Source organism: Aphelocoma coerulescens, chromosome 4A (genome assembly GCF_041296385.1).
Source record: "Aphelocoma coerulescens isolate FSJ_1873_10779 chromosome 4A, UR_Acoe_1.0, whole genome shotgun sequence".
Lineage (NCBI taxonomy): Eukaryota > Metazoa > Chordata > Aves > Passeriformes > Corvidae > Aphelocoma > Aphelocoma coerulescens.
Window position 1 is genome coordinate 10,697,396 of NC_091018.1, and position 17,657 is coordinate 10,715,052.

Genomic DNA, 17,657 nt, shown 5'->3' on the forward strand with positions numbered 1-17,657 from the left:
AAAAACACACACAACAGAATTTGCTGATTCCATCTGGGGAGAGTCACAGCACCACAAATTTCTCCTCCCACCACCAAAAACACCATGGTGAATTTCCTTTCTTCTGACTTGAGAATATTTTTGGGTTTGGCTGTCACTTTTCACCTTCACTAACATGCTTTATCAAGCGTTACTAGGGCATCTGAATCCAGTGTCACTTATCATTGCTCTGACGTAGATGAAGAGAGCCTTAAGAACTGCAACTCTGCAAAGCTCATTTAGATACATTGGAGCCTCCCAGCCCCTCTGGCCTGGGGCAATTGAGCTAATGAAAAATATTCACATTAGACATTTATATACTCTCTGATCTGCCTACTTACATCAAGCTAAATAACCCCACTGCATGCTGGTTGTTTTGAGGGGGGAAATTTGACTGTAATCATAAGGCATCCACAGTTTTCCATACAAATGAGACATCACCAGTAAGTAACAGCCCTCTCCTGTAGTATCATCCTCTACTTTCAGCAAGGACCAGGTATTTTTAGACGCTTGAATAATGAATTTGGGGATTAGTAAAACTCATCTACAGCTGCCTGATGATGAGGGTTTTTTTTTTCTTTTCTATATTTATAAATCTCCAAAATGAGCATAAACATAAAAGAGTGATTCCACCAGCCAGGAGGAAAGCTGGCTGCAACACTACACTCAGCAACATCTTTAGGGGTGTGTGTGGTCTGCATGTGCTTTGCCATCTTTGTGTCACTTTGCGGAACAATCCTTTTGATCATATTTCATATATTATGTAGATACAACACAGCACCTGCAAGAATGGCTGGTAGGATAATGAACTATAGGGACCCCTGCCACACTCCCTGTGGGCTGCTGGGGCCACTCTGAATCCCATTCCCACAGCCTGGGGCCCTCCAACAGGACCTGGGAGCAGGTAAGGGTATTCTCATCTCCGAGGCTCCCAGCACTTCTCTGGGTGTTTCAGAGGGAAGGGCAGGAACATGTCCCCAAGGGCAAGGAGGAGCTTTTATCTTTGCTGAGTGTATTCCCTAAAGCAAACCACCTTGGGAATCCCCAATTGTTCAGGGGCTCCCTGGCAGCCTATGCACAGCGAGATAAAACACCTGCAGAAAGGCCATGAGGGAAGACTTGGTCAAGCCAAAAACAACCTCCTTGTCCAAATTCTCCAGAAAGAGGAGCACACCAGACCCTGCTGGGCAGCTTTCTGTCCCAAAGATGCACGCCCCAGGTGCCCAGAGGCCCTTCTGTAAGGTCTGTGTATATACGCAGAGCAGATAAAGAGAACCTTTCACTTCAATAGCTACACTGATGCAGCCATACCACACACGCTGCTACAAAGATCCCCCCTCCTCCACATGGACAGTTTTCCACAGGGAAAAGCACAGCAGCTCCCCACTGCTCCTCCACACCCACTCCAGCCTGACCCAGAGGCTGTGCTGCTGGCAGGAGTGCTCCCTCTCCATGCTCCGGGCTGGCACAGCTGCCATGGGCATGGGGCTGGATTTCACCCACAGCAACCAGATAAGCTTGAAATCACAGACAAGGGCTAAACCTGGGGCTTAAATGCCCAACAGAAGGAGATCATAAAATCACAGAAGGGTAAGGTTGAAAAGACCACTGGAGGTCATCTAGTCCAACCTCCCTGCCCTACATGAAGGGCAAGAGAGGTTTATAAAAAAAAGCACCATCCTTTCTGACTGACTTTCTGTCTCTGGAAGGAAAGCTCTTCACCCACAAACCTTCTGCTCATGTTCCAGAGCTCAGGTCTGACTGCACCACTGGGACATTACTGGCCCTAAGAGCAACAAACCTGACAATTGGTTAGTCCTCATCTGGAAAAAATAGCTAGAGAGTTGCTAATTAAAAAAAAAAATTAAATAACTGATAGAGAACCCCAAGATTCAGGCTGGATATTTTATCAATGATCCTTAGTCTTTCAAGCCATGTTTTACAGGCTGGAGATAAAGGTACTGCAGGAGATAAAATGCTGCAGGTCGCATTTGGGGTTATTCTCCTAAATCTACCAAATAAGTTAATAATATAAAATCTAGTCTTCTAAATCATTCAAAAATCATTAAGATATTAAGCCATTCTGTATGTGTTGCCTCACAAATACTATCATTGTGCCACACTTTTTCAACATAACCATTTAAATGCAAGTGTCTCATAAATATCTTAAAAAATCCATAGCAGTGGGACCAAAACTGGAGAAAATCTGCCGCTTCTTACATAGATTAGTTCTGAAAGGAGAGAAAGGACGAATCCATCTTGCTTCCATGGAATTACCACACTTCCGATTACTGCTACAGTCTGGCTGGCAAATGAGCAGAGGGTAAATAAGCCCAGCCACGTGTTCCTTACACAGCTCCCAGTGTGCACGGTCAGGCTGTGGGGGTGCAGATGTTTGCAGGGCATGGCGGGGTGGGTGCTGTGGGCACACGAGCATAGCACTTACACACCCAAACCAGGGCTCCTGCACTGCCATCACAAATGCTGCAAAAAATTACCATGAAGACCACTCCAAAGAAAGCATCTTGAAACACCATTTATAGATGCTGTATTTGTTTCAGCACCATCATGTTTTTCACTCTTAATTTCTATGTTGTTTCCCAGTTCAGGACTGGCACACAACAATATTCAACAGAGAAGAGAAACAAGGTTTAGACTGGAAAATTTCTCAAAACTTTTCAATATTCGTCATAAGATTAAAAAAAAAATTAGAAGTTTTTATTTCAAGTACTGACAAAACCAGCCATAATCTTCTAACTTGATATTGAAGAGACATGTGAAACTGAAGAGATAATGTGACTACCTTCACTTCAGCTCTGTATTGGGATATTAATTTCATTTTTTCTTTCTCTGAAAACACTTTGCACTGCATGTAGAGAAAATGTGGTTTTGTACTTCTGTAAGGATGACTGCAGCTGCTTCAGCATACATGGACTCATACCCACTATCTTTGTAATAGCTGCTGAAGGGCTGCTCTGACAAAATTCACTCCCTCAACATTAATTTCTGCTGAAAATATTCCCCATCAGATCATGTTCCTGAGCTTGGTATAGCTCTATGCACAGAAGCTGAGGTACGGCAGCTTTGCTACCTCTGCTTTTAAGAGACAGTAGTAGCCTTTTCTCTGTGATTTATCCCAAACAGATACTCCAAAACCTGCAGTGCTTACCACAACATAAGTAGACAAGGTGATCCAAAACACTGTGCTTAACTCTGTTACGGAGCTGTAAAGAAATTAATGCCACCCATAGCTTGGCTATTGCTTTTGCTAAAATGGCACTCCAAACAGGCACTGGTTTTAGAATGATCATTTTTCTTTAAACATCGGAAACATCCTCTTGTTATAGTTGCCCTATATAAGCCACTCTAAAGACAAGGCTGTAGCAGGTTTTTCCAGATTACTTTAAAAGTTTGCAATAATGCATATCTTTGAACTGCCCTTGATTCACTTTTTTTTTTTTCCCCGATTATTAGAAGAAAATGGACAAGATGGCACAGAAACAGGACCGACTTCTCCATCTTGTTCTTTGGGGGAAAAGCCAGAAGCAAAGACTAGAGCAGCTCAAGGAAGAAGCCAGCTCTAACTTTTAACCCGGGAGAACCGGGGGCAGATAGCACCGAGCCTCTCTCTTCCCAGCCCCTCTCCTTTCGTCCCATTTTTCTGCCGAAAACGCGTCACCGTGCGAGCTGTGACCCCACGGCTCCGACTGCGGGCCCGGCAGCGCACGGGCTGCGGGGCTCATGCCCGGCTGCGGCGGTGGAAGGGAGGGGAAATCGCGATTAGGTACGAGGGGTCCCCGACCTCACTTAGGGATGCGGGAGGGCAGCGGCCGCGCTCCTCCCCGCTCCAAAGGATGCTGCCGCCGCCGCGGGGCCGCAGCCGCCTCCGCCCGGGATGACCCGCCCGCGGGGGTCCCGCCGCAGCGGTGCCGTGTGCTGCGGGGACACACGGCCGAACCCGCGCTCGGCCGGCGGCGGGGCGGGCGGGGAGAACGGCGGGGGCGGCCCGGCCGCCGCAGCCCCCGCGGGGTCCCCGGGACCCAGCGCCCCGCACGGCCCCGCGGCCGGCCCCGCGGCGCGTCCCCCGGGCCGGCGGGATCCCCCCCCCGGTCCGGCACTCACCCACGGAGTCGGGCAGGGCCACGCCGGCCGGGCGCTGCTGAGTCAGGGACTGCCGCATGCTGCCGCCGCTCCCGCCGCAGCCCGCCGGGCCACGGCGGCGGCACAGCCCCGGCACCGGCCCCGCCGCGCCTGCGCCTCCGCTCCGCTCCGCCCGCGGCTGCCCCGGCTCCCCGCGAGGGAGCGGCGATGTGCAGCTCTGCCCAAAGTGGCTGTTTGGCACCGGGGCCGTCTCGCTGGAACCAGGGCAGAGGCCTTTCCCCAGGGGGGCTTGGGGAGCGGGGGGACAGAGCTCCCGCCCCGTCTCCAGAGAGGACAGAGCTCCTGTCCCGCCTCTGCGAGGTCTCGGCGCACTCACCGGCAGCTCGGCCAGAGGGGTTCCCCTCCTCTCTCCCCATCTTTCTCCATCCCTTTGCCTTCAGCAGCTCCCACCCTCCTCCAGTCCAGCTGCTCCAGGACATTCTGTCCTTCGCCAAAATCTCCCTGGCACCTCTCTGTTGCCCCGTTCTCCCCATCTCCCTCCTCCCTGAGGTGCAGGTGACAGTTCCGGGCAGCCACCCCGTCACGGCCACCGGCCCAGTGTTTTATTTCTCAGCGCTCTGAGATCTCCGCTCCGGTGGCAATGCCTGTTGCTGCCTGTGCCCTGTTCCATGGAGACAGCAATCTCCCTGTCCATGGCCAAGGAGCAAGAACAGGCCCTCAACCTCTGTTTTCCACATCCTGTCTGCAAAATGGGAATAAAAGCATCTTCCCAGCAGGCTTCATAATTGCTTGTAAATCACTCTAATGCTCTCGGCTGAGAGATGCTAAGTACAAATCATGTAATTATTTCAAGCATATTTTATCAAGTTAAAAGAAACTAATCCTATCTCTGCTTTTAAAACCCCACACTTCTACTGTGTAAGAGCCTAATGACCAGCTTCTCCCGGGAGAAAAGGGAAAGTGTACACCGACAGCAATGCGAGAGGCAAGTTACAAATGCCCAGATCAATTAATGACAAAGAACACATCACCTCCAGAGAAAACAGCAGTTATTTACCACGGATGAACTAGAGGAGCCCTGAGATCACTGCCTGTGACAGAGGGGCTGACACTGGTTCCCTCCTGCTCAGTTGCCCCCACCCTGTGCTAGTGATGGGGGAGACAGGTCTCAGCTCCCTCCTCCGTCCCGTGCCAGAGCTGGGCTGTGCAGCAGCAGAGGGCACATGTGCTCCCGAGGAGGTGTTGGTGCCCTACAATTGCCCACGCCATGTTAAATCCCTGTTATCCCATCCCAGCTCCCGAGCTTCTGGAAGTCATCCCTTGCCCCACGGCGCCAGCCTGGCCCGGTGATCCAGCTGTGGGCACAGCTGCCGGCGTGCCCTCCTGCCGGCGGGCTGGCTGCGGGCAGACACCGGCACCGGCACCGAGCAGCAGGCGAGCGGCAGCCCCGGCCAACTCTGAGCAGCCCGGGGCAGCTGCCAGACCTCTTTGTTTCCCGCTGCGCCCATTTATTAGCACAGCCGGTGAGCGGCTTTCAGCCATGCTCTGGAGAGGAAAGGGAGGAATGGTGCTTTGCCTGCTGGGACGGCACCGTGCAGCCCTGCGGGAGCCTGGGACAGATGTCCGTGTGCCTTCGGGCAAAGTCCCAGCCTGGGGCAAGGCAGCCTTTCCCCACCCTTGAGCAGGGTCTGGCTCTCTTGCGAAAGGAAGAGTCACCGGTCCCACTGGGAACGGGCCAAGAGAATGAGCAGGTGGATCGTGCCGCACTCCTGCTGGGACAGACGTGTAAAACGAGCCCCACTGTTCCTCGAGAGCTGCGTGGACACAGCCAGGGACGGGCAGCCCCGCACGCCGCCGTCACACCGCTGGAGCTGTTCCAGCAGCAGGATTGCAGCACGCACCCCGGATGCCCCAGTGCATCATCTCGTGCCTGTAATTTACTGATGGAGGAAAATCTGACATTCCCCAGCCCCTGTCTGCAGAGTGTCACGACAAGGTGTGCCTCTGGATTTTGTCTGAAAGGCTGTGGGTAGCTCTTAAACCTGGGACAAGGAAACCGATGCTGTGAACTCCTGGCTGCTGTCTCCGTTCGAGGGGATAAATATAGACCTGCCTGTGCCTCTCACTACCCCTTTCACTGCAAAAGAGATTTTGCAACCATTAACCCTGGCCCTGCTGTGACTGACAAGCACACATTGACCGACATTTCTGGCCATCGGAAACCCCAGCGATTTGTTAATGTTTATTAACAGCTACACGGTCTCCTGGGGGAAGAGCCTGGCTTCCCCATGTAGGGCGTTGGCTGGCAGTGATGGGGACTCAAGTATGAGGCAGGATGCAGTGAGGGTGCTGCAAAGGGCACCAGATGTCAGAGGACTCGGGGTAGGATCCTGTTGCGTTGAGCTCATCTCCTTTAGGACAGCGAGTTATTTTTTGATCCACTCCAGAACAGCAAGGTTCGGCAGGGTAGGGAGGGAAAGCAGTGTTGTTCCCCACAGTCTTGGCATAGCTGCTGTTTTAGGGGGTGCTATAGGGCTGGTGAGCTGTGCTGGGGAGGGGGCTGTGTCTGTGAGTTTCTGAGAGCCAGGATGACATGGGGCCAGTGCTGCTGTGCTAACACTCACATTTTTCTGTGTTTCCCACCCAAGAATGGACACCAGCACCAGGGGCATGGAGAGCCAACTCAGGAGCCCCAACCAGAAGGTGGTGAGTGTTTTGGGGGGCTGCTAGCCTCATTCCACAAGGTGAGGTGGGAGCTGCTGCAAGGACCTGCTTTGTGGCTGATAAATTTATAACTACTTTGCTTTAGGAAATGCTGCTTTGTCCTTTAGGCAAAGCACTTTGTACAGGGAGGGGGGAAAGGGCAGTGGCAGGTCTGGCCAGTGGTGCTGGGTGGTGAGGGGGACTAAAAGGGACAGGAACACCTGGGCAGGGTGAACCTCTGTATACCTGGATTTCAGCAGGAGGAATCCAACATTGAGAGCTGACCTGGTCTGAGGTGAGAATGGGGGAAAGCTCCTGGCCTCCCCCAGGACACCCACAAGTCAGCACAGAATGATTTTGCCAGAGATGAATCCCAGATTTGCTTCCCAAGCTGTCACAGCAGGCAGCAACTCAGGGCTGTCCAGTGATCCAACACATCCTTACATGGCTCTGTCTTCTCCCTGCCCCACTGCACTCCTGCCCCAGCTCCTGCTGCTCCTTCTGCCCCTGGTCCAGGTGCAAGGGACTGTTCAAGATCATCTCTGTCCTGGGCTGCAAAGATAAACCACCTGTGCTTCATTCCAGACCTGACCTTAGCTCCCTAGCTGAGAGACATCTGCCAGGGACCTGGTAGTGGGATCATCTCATCCTGCCCAGCTGCCCCACAGAGACCCATGGGGTGAGCCTGGGGCTTCCTCAGCCTTCCCAGCCTGCCGTGGAGCCCTCGTGGCCTTTCCCAGTCAGCAGGACAGGACCCTTCACCAAGTGAAGGGTCACAGAGCATAGAGCCAGGAGAGCTGGAAACTTCCCTCCTTGCAAAAGCCTCCTTCAGGGCAGAGCTGTGGAGTTCCCAGGGTGAGAGCCCGTGGTGGGGGAGGCTGTCCCCATGTCCCCCCACAGCTCTAAGCATTGGCAGCAGCTTCTGAGTGTGGGCTCTTACTGCCTGCAGTAGAAGCTTGTATGTAATCCAAGGGGCTTTCCCCAATGCAGCACTAAGCATCATCGTGGAGTTCATCTGGGCAGTCCCCCCTACTCTAGCAGCCTGAGGAAATGTTTCCAGAACAGCTGCAGCTGGCTCTTTTATTTAATGGGGAGAGGGGGAAGAACACCTCCTCTTCCCCCTTTTTGTCGGTCACTTGCTCCCTCGTGAGTGTCCTGGCAGCGTAGATCCCCCACACCTCCCCTCCCATGTCCCTGCTGGTGACTCGTGCTGGGGCTGCAGCTTCCCCGCTCCGAAATCCGCTGCTTTCATAAGCCCTGTACCCTGTGTGCCCTGTACCCTGTGTACCCTGTACCCTGTGTACCCTGTACCTCAGACCGTGCAGGAGCTGGCTCAGGAAGGGCTCCAGCCTGGGGTGTGGGACCTGCGCCAAACACTGCCTTGGCTGTAAGGCAGCTGTGGGCATTTTCTGGCAGCAGGGCTCTGAGGCAGGAGTACTCCCAGAAGAGCCCCACCGGGGCTCTTCAGAGCCCATCAGGGCAGTCAGTGGGGTGGGGATGGCTTACAACCCCCGCGGGTCTGCCTAGGCTCCGCGAGGGACACGTTCAGGCTTTGGAATCAGTGTTCTCCCCCCCGATTCTCACTGTTTTGCAGCACTTGTGTGTCTGAGCAGAGTTTAATTTCTCGGCCCCAGTTCAAAGGAGTTTCCAAGCAAGGCTTTCGCCAAGCTGACGGCCACGGCCCCGCTCGCCCGGGGCAACCCACGGGTTGCAAATACCTTGTCTGTGAGTCCTGGCTCCAACAGGTGCCCGCGGCTGGCAGGTTTCCACCACCCTCAGCGGAGACACGCAGGGACGATCCTGCAGTGCAGCTGCTGTGGATCCACACCTGGAGCAGGCACAGCAGCCTCGGGCGAGCGTGGCTCTGACCCAGCTCGGAGCGGCTGAGCCCTGCAGCAGCGTTTGCATTAAAATGCGGGGAGGTGATGAATCCATCCGGATCACAGCATCGCCTTTCTCCCCGGTGGTGCCTGGCCCAGCCCTGCCCCGAGCTGAAAGCAAGGTCAGCACCTTCTCCTACCAGCCTGTTTTTGGAGACCTGCCCGGATTCAAGGGGAATTAAGGACGGCCCCTGTGTCTCAAGTGACTCTTGCCTAGGCACAGGTACAGACAGATTTGTGTTCCTGAGTTCTGGACAAACAAGTTTTCACCCCTTGGGCAAAATACAAACTCCTGCAACCTGGGGAGATGCTTTTCCCTTGAACTCAGTGTAATTAAAAAAAGTAACAACACAGGGATTTCTTCAAAGACTAAACACTTGCTCACACGCCAAGAAAAACAAGCTGGTTGATCTCTTAAATACTGCTGCCTTCTATCATCTGTGGCAGCACAGAGAATGTGCACTTGAGCTCAGAGATGTTGCAGAAGCGTGGGAACAGTCCCAGCCTTCCCAGATCACAGGTTTTCTTTGGTCATGTTCACCTAGGTGGAAAAAGATGAGTTTCTGTAAATGCCAGCACAAGGAGACAAGTACCCAGTGTGACAGCAGTGACGTGCATGTCATGGAAAAATGGATGCTGGGTTCTAAGCAATCTTAAGTTGGAACAGCCAAAACTGCCTCTCTTTAACTCAAGAGTGATGATGGGAAAATGGAAATTTGAAACATTTCCAGATATTAAGTGCTTTTGCATTTATTTTTGGCCAATGAGAAGTTCAGCTTGCCTGTGGGGGTTGTGTTCTGTAACTCTTCCAGGAAAATAAGCATGAGGAGAAGGTCCAGGATCCTGACAGAGAGAAGGACCAGCCTAAGGCAGACATGGGAAGCAAAACCTGGGCAGACCTGGCTGGGGAGATGAAGATATTCCTGTGGAACCCGGAGGAGAGAACATGCCTGGGGAGAACAGCCAAGAGCTGGGGTAGGTCCTTGCTCAAGCTCCACTTTAGGGGATTGTTGCCTTTTCTGCTTCACAACATACTCACTTGCCTGTGAATGCCCTTGATAGCTTGGACTGACCGCCCCTGCCCATTTTTTAGTGTTATGTTTCTAACCAGTGCAATAACTAGTGAGGAGGACAGGCAGAAAAACATGTAAAAGTTATGCTTGGTCTGGATGTTAATGTTGACTGAGAATGTGAAAGCAAAGATTTCAGGCTGCCCAGACCATGTCCCAGAAAGAAGTTTAGAGCCTGAGCAGGCATGGGAGCTGCAGGTCAGTCTGCTGCAGTTGTGCACCCCTGCTGCCACCAGCAATCCTGCTCCTGCCTGTGTAAGTCAGGGGCCCCTGGGACAGTGGCTTTGGGGTCATCAGGTTGGTGGGGGAAGAGTGCCAGGCTGCGGGGCAGGCATTTAGTGGAGGATGCACCCCATGGGGCACAGCAGCCCTCCCTGCCTGGATGAGCTCTGGCTCTAGAAAGGGAAGGGAAGGCCTGGTTGTCACTGTCACCCCACAGCTTCCCAGTGACCGGGTGCCCACAGCAGAACCCACAGTGCTGTCAGAGCCAGTGGACTGGGATGTGCCACCTTTGGCAGTTCTGAGTGCCCTGTCAACTTTATCCACATCCGTGTGGCCTTCAAAATTTATTGCTGAGTCTGCAGGCCCCAAGTGGTTGAGAGCAGCCTGTGGGGTGAGCACCGCTGCAGACTTGGTCCAAAATCAAGGTGCCACTGCACACATGGTGCCAGTCACCTTTGCAGCTCTGTTCTGCCAGCACACAGCCCCCTTGGCAGAGTGAAAATCCCAGCCTGATCCAGAGCTGCCTGCACATCCATCAGTGTAAGGCTGTGAAATACTAGGGGCTGCTGCTCAGTATTTGCAGCCCTGGGCTGGCACTGGCAATGTGCCACAAGCCCCACAGCCCTCCCATGCCCCTGCCAAGAGCTCTGCATCTCCTGCAAAAGCCTGTGGTTACAGCTGGGAGAAACAAAGGAAGCTGCCCACCAGCATGAGAGGAGTCTGAAAACCTGTAAGCATGAGTCTGGGACAGACCTTGACATTCATGTTTGCTCTCTTGTGCTCTTTGCTGACCACAGAGGCAGACCAGTTTTTCTGCTTCTTTGCTGGATGGGAAGGCATAGACCAAAGTGTGGGAGCAGTAAGGTCACAGTCCTTAGTGATGTGGGTTTGGTTTTCTGGAGGCTCTTCCAGGTCCTGAGAAGATCCTTGTGAGAGGATTTGCTCAGTCTGGTGTAGATGTGACCCCAGCAGGCTACTGCTGGCAGTGCTAGCAGCACTGGGGCGGGTGCAGCATCCTCCTGTTCCCTGGGATCACCGTGCTCTGCTATATGATCCCCCTGCCCATGAACCTACGTGCCCGTGATGCACACACATGTGCTCACATGTCTCTACAAGGGGGCAGGAGAAGCTACTATGAAAATCAAAATTTATTTTAAAGTGAGAGCATTGGGAGATGAGTGGAGCTGAACTTTCCCACTCTCATCTCATGGGTGAGGAGGAGGGAATTTGCCCAGCCTAGGGCTGCTCCCCTGTGCTGGCTCTAAAGGTGTCCCCTGGGATGGGCGTCTCAGGGGACTTGCACTCACAAAATGAGGGAGACAACTGGCCACAGGGTCATCACTGGAGGCCCCAGCTCCTGGAAAAGGCTGCACCCCCCTCTCTGCTGGTGACAACACTCCCTGCTGCACTGCAGGAAACATAAAAATGGAGCGGTAGCAGGAAGATGTCCCAACAAGCATCAGCTTGATGCTCCAGCAGCAGCTCCAGCTCTGCTAGGCTGGGGCAAAGGCACCATCCAGCATCACTCTGTCAGGGCTGGACATTGTCCCTTCTGTGCCACCAACAGTAGTGGTGGTCCCATCTGCCCTGGCTTAGCCCTCAGTAGGACACAGTCCCACAGTGGTTCCCAGCATGGTGGCCCTGGCAGAAGCACGGCAGGAGCGCACATCTGTGTTCCCAGGGCTCCCTCCAAGCTGCCGGAACGTTTCTCCTGGGAAATATTTGGGTTAGGACTTCACTTTGCTTTCTGAGCTGCTGCGTTTTATTCATAGGCTGTGGCCTCTTGAGACATCCTCAGCCATCAGCCTGGTCCAGAGGAAAAACAAACCCATTCCCTGAATGTCTGGGCTATGGAACAGACAGTGGTGCTGCAGCCCTGAGTGATGCTGCTTGCTCAGTCCCAGCCCCAGGGGACAAGAATTAGGGCAGGAGCATCACCCCACAGCCCCATCAGAAGTTTGGCTGAAGACACCGGGTACCTTTGCATGTTACCATGCCAGGAGGGAGTGGGAAGGGCAAGAGGGAATGTTGGGTCCATCTGTCAGAGAGAGCTGAGGCAGGTGGGCACACAGACCTGGTCCTGACACAGCTCTGGAAAGGGCCATGCAGCAAAAGGGATACAGAACCAAAGAGCAGCTACCCTGGCCCTGGAGCAGCTGACAGTCCTGCACCCAGAAACACCAGGGTCTGTGTGCAGGGCGGGGGTGCAAGCTCCCACCTCCACCATGGACTCGGAGCTGCAGAGGACGCCGTGCTGAGCACGTCTGTGCATCCCTGTGGGACACATCCCACGGGATGTGCTCTGGTTGCCTTAACAGTGACATGCCTGTCTCTTTTGCAGGCTTGATCTTACTGTTTTACTTTATTTTCTACACGTGCCTGGCGGGAATGTTTGCCTTTTGCCTGTACGTGATGCTACTCACGCTGAGCCCCTACACACCCAGGTTCCGGGACCGTGTGTCTCCGCCAGGTACGTACCCCAGCCAGCCTGGCCTTAGGCACCTCTGCCCATCAGTGTCCTACCAAAATGGCATGTCTAGGACCTCAGGCAAAGCCCTGCTGGAGCTGTGCACTCCTACAGCCACTCAGCCCTCCCTACCACAGGGTGTTCTCATCTCGGGGCACTGGCAGAGGTGCAGGTTCTCTGCAGAGTATCAGACGTCTTAAAAAGCCCCATAGGAAGCATTCACCCTGATGATACTAATTGTTATTCTAATTGCACTGTTTACTGTTATCATTATTCTCAAGGTAAAATCCAAGTTTAGGCATTTCGTAGGTGATGCTGATGCATTTCAGCTGCTGGCCCTTTATACTTCATGCCTTCAAAATAAAATGCAAATCAAGAGTAGCTTTTATGCATTACTATTTGGGGGAGTTCTGGCAAGGGAATGTTCAGAAAATCCTTTCCCTATGTCAGATGCAGCATTTTCCCCATGTTTTTGTGTTGGTGGGGAACACAAGGGCCACTTGCCCTGCTCCCTGTCTGGAACTGGCCACACAGCTGGGAACACAGGGGACCTGCAGCCACTCTGTGCAACCCCAAGCCCATCACTAGCCCACACCACTGAGACTCTCCATATCTCCAGTGTTTCCCGGGATATTTTGACATGTATGGTGTTCTCCAGGGGTAAAATGAAGGTGAGGGATCAGTAGGCTGAGGAGAGAGTTGATTTATGAGCTGGTGCTGCCTCTCTCATGCCTATGCCTGGCCCCAAGTCCAGTTGCAGTGCACCAGCCCCTGCAACACACAGCCCAAGCCCATGGCTGGTCCACCTACGTTTGCTTTATCAGGGTCTGTCTCTTTCTTCAGGAGTGATGATCAGACCGCACTTGAATGGGTTCACCATTGCCTTCAATGTCTCCCAGCCCAACACGTGGCAGCCCTACGTGGACAACATGCACCACTTCCTAGCAGGTGAGCTCTTTGTCACCCTGGGAGTCATGGTGAAGCTGTTTTTATCCATGGATACATGCATGCGGTGCAGGGGTCTCCTCCTGGGCATCTCACAAGCCACATCTGGAAAGGGAGGCTCACAAGGTCATGGGAGCTTCTGTGGGAGGGAGCTTTGCCTTTCCAGGTATGACTTCCTAACGTGGATGTCCTCTGAGACTTTGGATCTGTGCAGGTCTTGGGGGATTTTAACATGTCTCTTGGTCCCCACCAGCTTATGACGACAAAGTTCAGGAGGAGAAGAATATTGAGTGTGTCCCAGGACAGTACTTCATCCAAGGGGGAAATGACAGTGAGGAGAAGAAGGCCTGCCAGTTCAAGCGCTCGCTGCTGCAGAACTGCTCTGGCATCGAGGACCCAACATTTGGCTACTCTAAAGGCCAGCCCTGCATATTGCTGAAGATGAACCGGGTACAGAGAAAACTGCTTGTTTTAATTCCTTCCTTTAGGGCATCCCAGTGTGATGAAGACCACACAGGGACTGAAACTCCTTCACTTCACAGGCCCAGGGAAAAAGGGAACTAGAATCCCCAAACCTGCTGGCCATATCTATTAGAAAACATAAAAAAGAAACACTATAAAGCTTGCTCCATTTGATTTGCTGAGGCCTTAGTGCTGAGAGGGTCTTCTGCCAGGCCCTTCTTCATGAGGAACTGAGCTTTAGGGTAACACCCCAGATCCCAGCTGCTTTACAATGGGAGTTTTCTTAGAATTTAATTTATTTGAAGTCTAATAGCATGGTGGTTCAGTGCTCACTGCTGGGAAAATAAGCATGGAGGGGATGTGAACTGTGGGGGGAAGAGGCTCTGTCACTCCAGGAGTCTGGACTCTGTGTATTCTCTGCTCTGCCCCTGCTCTCAGGCAACAAACTGGCACTCAGCCGTGGGCTGGTTGCACTGTGTGGGGTGGCAGACCCTGCTGCAGGGACACACAGTTCCTGTCTTGAGCAATGTGACTGGCACCCAGAAAGGTTTAAGCCCTGGAGAAGGGAGGCAGCACGTGCTTGGCACTTCGTTTCATACAAGCATGGATGTTTTTTGCTTTTGCAGATCATAGGCTACCGCCCTGGTGCTGGGGTCCCCGTGAGTGTGGACTGCAAAGTGCAGGTACTGCTTTCCTCTGTGCTTGGCAGCGTGGTGGGTACAAGGCCAAATGTCTCCTCCTGATGGACCTCACAGCTGGCACAATTTGTCCTCATTTTAGTCCCAAATACTCACAGGACCCAGCACTGCCCGTGTGTCTGGGCACAACTGGAGGCTGGTCTGCTGAGAGTGACAGAGGTCACCTGTCTCCTGCTACCCTCGTTGCTCCTGCAGCCTCACAGGCACCACCCTGGGGCAGCCTGTGGAGCTGGGTGCCAGGTCCCAGCTAGAGCCTGGAGCTCAGTGGGAAGATGTAGGAACAGCTCATATCCTTCTCCAGCAGCTCCACAGCACCCTCAGACCTTGGGGGCACCCTGAAAGCCAACAGCAATGGGGGGAAGGAAGGGCTCCCACTGCTCAGGCAGCTGCTGGATCACACCCTTAGAGAGCAAAGGCACAGTAGGGAATCAACAGGGAGCAAAACTGTAATCCTGCCCATGCCTCCACAGCTCCACTTTTCTCTAGCTGGAAGCAGGGCAGTGACTGGTTCACTGCAAACACAGCGCAGCTGAGCTCAGCCGGGGGCTGGCAAGGGACAATTGCTCTGAGACAAGCTCTGAAGGGAGCTATATTTTGTGTCCATGTCCTATGTGTGTGTGCGCATGTGCCTCTGGTTTTTTTCTGATCACAGAAAGGCAATGAGAGTCACCTCAGGTCAGTGGACTTCTACCCTGGGAACGGGACGTTTGACCTCATGTATTATCCCTACTACGGCAAGTTCACCCACGTAAGTAAGGGTCTGGAATCTCTGTTATGCCTCCTTGGGAATGAGAGGGCAGGAGCTGCTGCACAGGGTCCAGATGTGCTTTCGGGCTATTTTGGGCAGATGTGGGCAGGGACAGAGGCCATGGACACTGGGATTACTGTGCTCTGTGTCTGACAAACTGTGTGTGTGTGTGTAACTGTGTGTGTAAGAGTGTGTGTAACTCTGTGTGTGTGTGTGAGTATGTGTGAGTGGGTGTGGTTTTTAGGACAGCAGAAAGCATTTGAGAGTCCCATTGTCTGGTGTTGTCGTGGGCAATGACCCCAAGAGGCAATGTGTAGTGATCCCATCTTGCTAAGGCACAGACACAGAAAGGCTCAGCTGCAGCATCCTGAGGGACCCTGATGGACATCAGGCAGACACTCTCAGATGCCTGGAACCATGAACCATTTACAAATTATTTTACTGAACATAAAAAGCCCTGCATGCTTTTCTGCCCCTTCAAAAATTACACTTAAATCCCCCTCCTTTCCAGGTCAACTATACCTCCCCACTGGTGGCTATGCACTTTATAGATGTGCAGAAGAATTACTTGGTCCCCATCCAGTGCAGTCTGAATGGAGAAGGAATTATCAACGACCTGAACAGTGACCGCTTCCTGGGCCGAATCATCTTCACACTCAGCATTGGGAAGTAGCCCCTGCCAACAGCAGGCACTTAGGTTAAGTCAATCAGAGGCTTTTTCCTTTTTAAAGCATCAAGCCAGCATTTTTTTATGCTAGGAAAAACAGGCACATGGAGATTATTGTTAATTTATTTTTGTTCATAGTTAGGAAACCAATGAGATACAATGGCGTGTGGGTCCACATTATTAATCTTCTGATGTAAACATTATTAATAAAACTTAAAAAGTTTTCCCCTGGGGAGAGAACCTGCAGAAGATTTCACTTTTGATTGAAACCTCTGGTATCCAAATGCTATTTTCATAAGGTCTTTTATGAGTGATCCCTGTGGAATGCATCTTTCCTGGCTTTAAGTTTTAATTTTTAGCATAGTTTTATGTGCATTTCTCAGGCAAAAGCTAAAAAGGAGGTAGTTTATTAGCACTATTCTTGTTAAAATAATAAACAGCAAAAATTCTGGATTATGCCTGCAATAACAGAGTTGAAAAGTGAAAATGGCAGCTCTCAAAATGCTTTCTAGGATCTCCAGCCCCAGAAGCACCTTGACTGCAGCAGCTTGTTCAGCACATCCAAGATGTTGAGCAAGGGCCACATATAAAATCATTTGCCCTTGAACCTTTCCAGCTGCTCCTTTCTAAAGTGGGAAGATTATTGCATTTCTTCCTCCCTCCTCCTCACTCCAGTACTTTTCTCTGCCCCAGGAATCCTCACCCAGTCTCTTGGACAGGGGTGAGTGAGAGGAGCTCTTCTCTCCAGTCACGGTTCACAGGTGGCTCCTGATCAGGCACAGAAGCGCTCAAAGTTCCAAAGAGGTCACAGCTATAATGTGCAGGAAAATGCAGGGAAATGCTCAGTCCTTTTATGGTTAAAGGGTCAGTGTTGATGTGAGTGAAGGCACCAGTTTATCACCCCCAAAGGTGAAACACACCCATCCTAGTCTGAGTAGAGTGTGCTGCCCTGAGCAGCCCGAGCCTCCCTCGGATGTGACAGAGACCAGCTGCATTCTGCTTGTTGGGGCTATGAGAACACAGCAGGACAGGACACCTTGGGATAATGTATTACTTGGAAAGCACACTTACTAAAATTACTGACTGAACAGGGGTATTATGGTATGTTTGTCCTACATCCATAGTCCAGATACTTTATCTGCTGCCATTTCCTGGTCTATACCAGTCTCGAAGAAGTGATTTTTTGTTTACTCGTGTTAAGGGATGCAGGTTTTGCTGCAAGTTAGGGACTGAATTTCCAGGCAGCATGTAACAATATCCTGCAATTCTGAGCACTTCCCCAGGCCAAAGAGTTCAGGAGCCCAGTGCAGTAAGACTCACTCTTCACCAAGTATCACAACCAACCATCTGGCAAAAACTATTTATTAAGAACCGTTAAATACCTGAACCAGAGGTCGTTTAGGAAGTAATTCTGCTCAGTTGTCATTATTCAAATGGCACTGATAGAACCAGGGCAACATATTCATTCTGCCTGCACAATTTATCTGCAAGTGCATCTTCTGACCAACACAAACTGGCTTCTGCCAAGGAGGATGCTGCTGGGGGAGTGGCTCTTCTTTTGACATCGGAAGTAAGTTAAACCCACAAGCATTTCTCTGTCTGCCAATTGCTTTAGCTCTTTTAAAGCATTTATATTTGTGGGGTCTTGAAAGGAAACCAAACTCGTGTTTCATGCC

General features: G+C 52.1%; 2 protein-coding genes across 8 annotated transcripts in view; one reads left to right on the forward strand and one right to left on the reverse strand.

Moving 5' to 3' along the window:
- Positions 1-4,306, reverse strand: part of TMEM255A (transmembrane protein 255A) — a 29,522-nt gene extending 25,216 nt beyond the window's left edge. For 2 of the 4 annotated variants that reach the window (XR_011150921.1, XR_011150922.1), the window contains exon 1: positions 4,141-4,306. Coding sequence is in view for 2 of the 4 variants with exons in the window: in XM_069015322.1 (XP_068871423.1) it covers positions 4,141-4,198 (58 nt within the window). In the remaining 2 variants the exon portion in view is untranslated. The remainder of the gene's footprint in view (positions 1-4,140) is intronic. The other 2 variants (XM_069015322.1, XM_069015321.1) reach the window with 2 other exon arrangements.
- A 1,559-nt stretch (positions 4,307-5,865) lies between these two features.
- On the forward strand, positions 5,866-17,606 carry ATP1B4 (ATPase Na+/K+ transporting family member beta 4). Of its 4 annotated transcripts, none has more exons than XM_069015317.1 (9): positions 5,866-6,115; positions 6,768-6,825; positions 9,515-9,677; positions 12,336-12,464; positions 13,305-13,409; positions 13,660-13,856; positions 14,495-14,551; positions 15,219-15,314; positions 15,826-17,606. In XM_069015317.1, the coding sequence occupies exons 1-9, from the start codon at positions 6,063-6,065 to the stop codon at positions 15,985-15,987; spliced, it is 1,020 nt and encodes a 339-aa protein (XP_068871418.1). In that variant the 5' UTR covers positions 5,866-6,062; the 3' UTR covers positions 15,988-17,606. The 4 variants fall into 4 exon arrangements, with proteins under 4 accessions (XP_068871418.1, XP_068871420.1, XP_068871421.1 ...); XM_069015319.1 differs by lacking the exon at positions 5,866-6,115 and adding an exon at positions 6,414-6,501; XM_069015320.1 differs by lacking the exon at positions 5,866-6,115 and adding an exon at positions 6,557-6,575.
- The last annotated feature ends 51 nt before the right edge of the window (positions 17,607-17,657 follow it).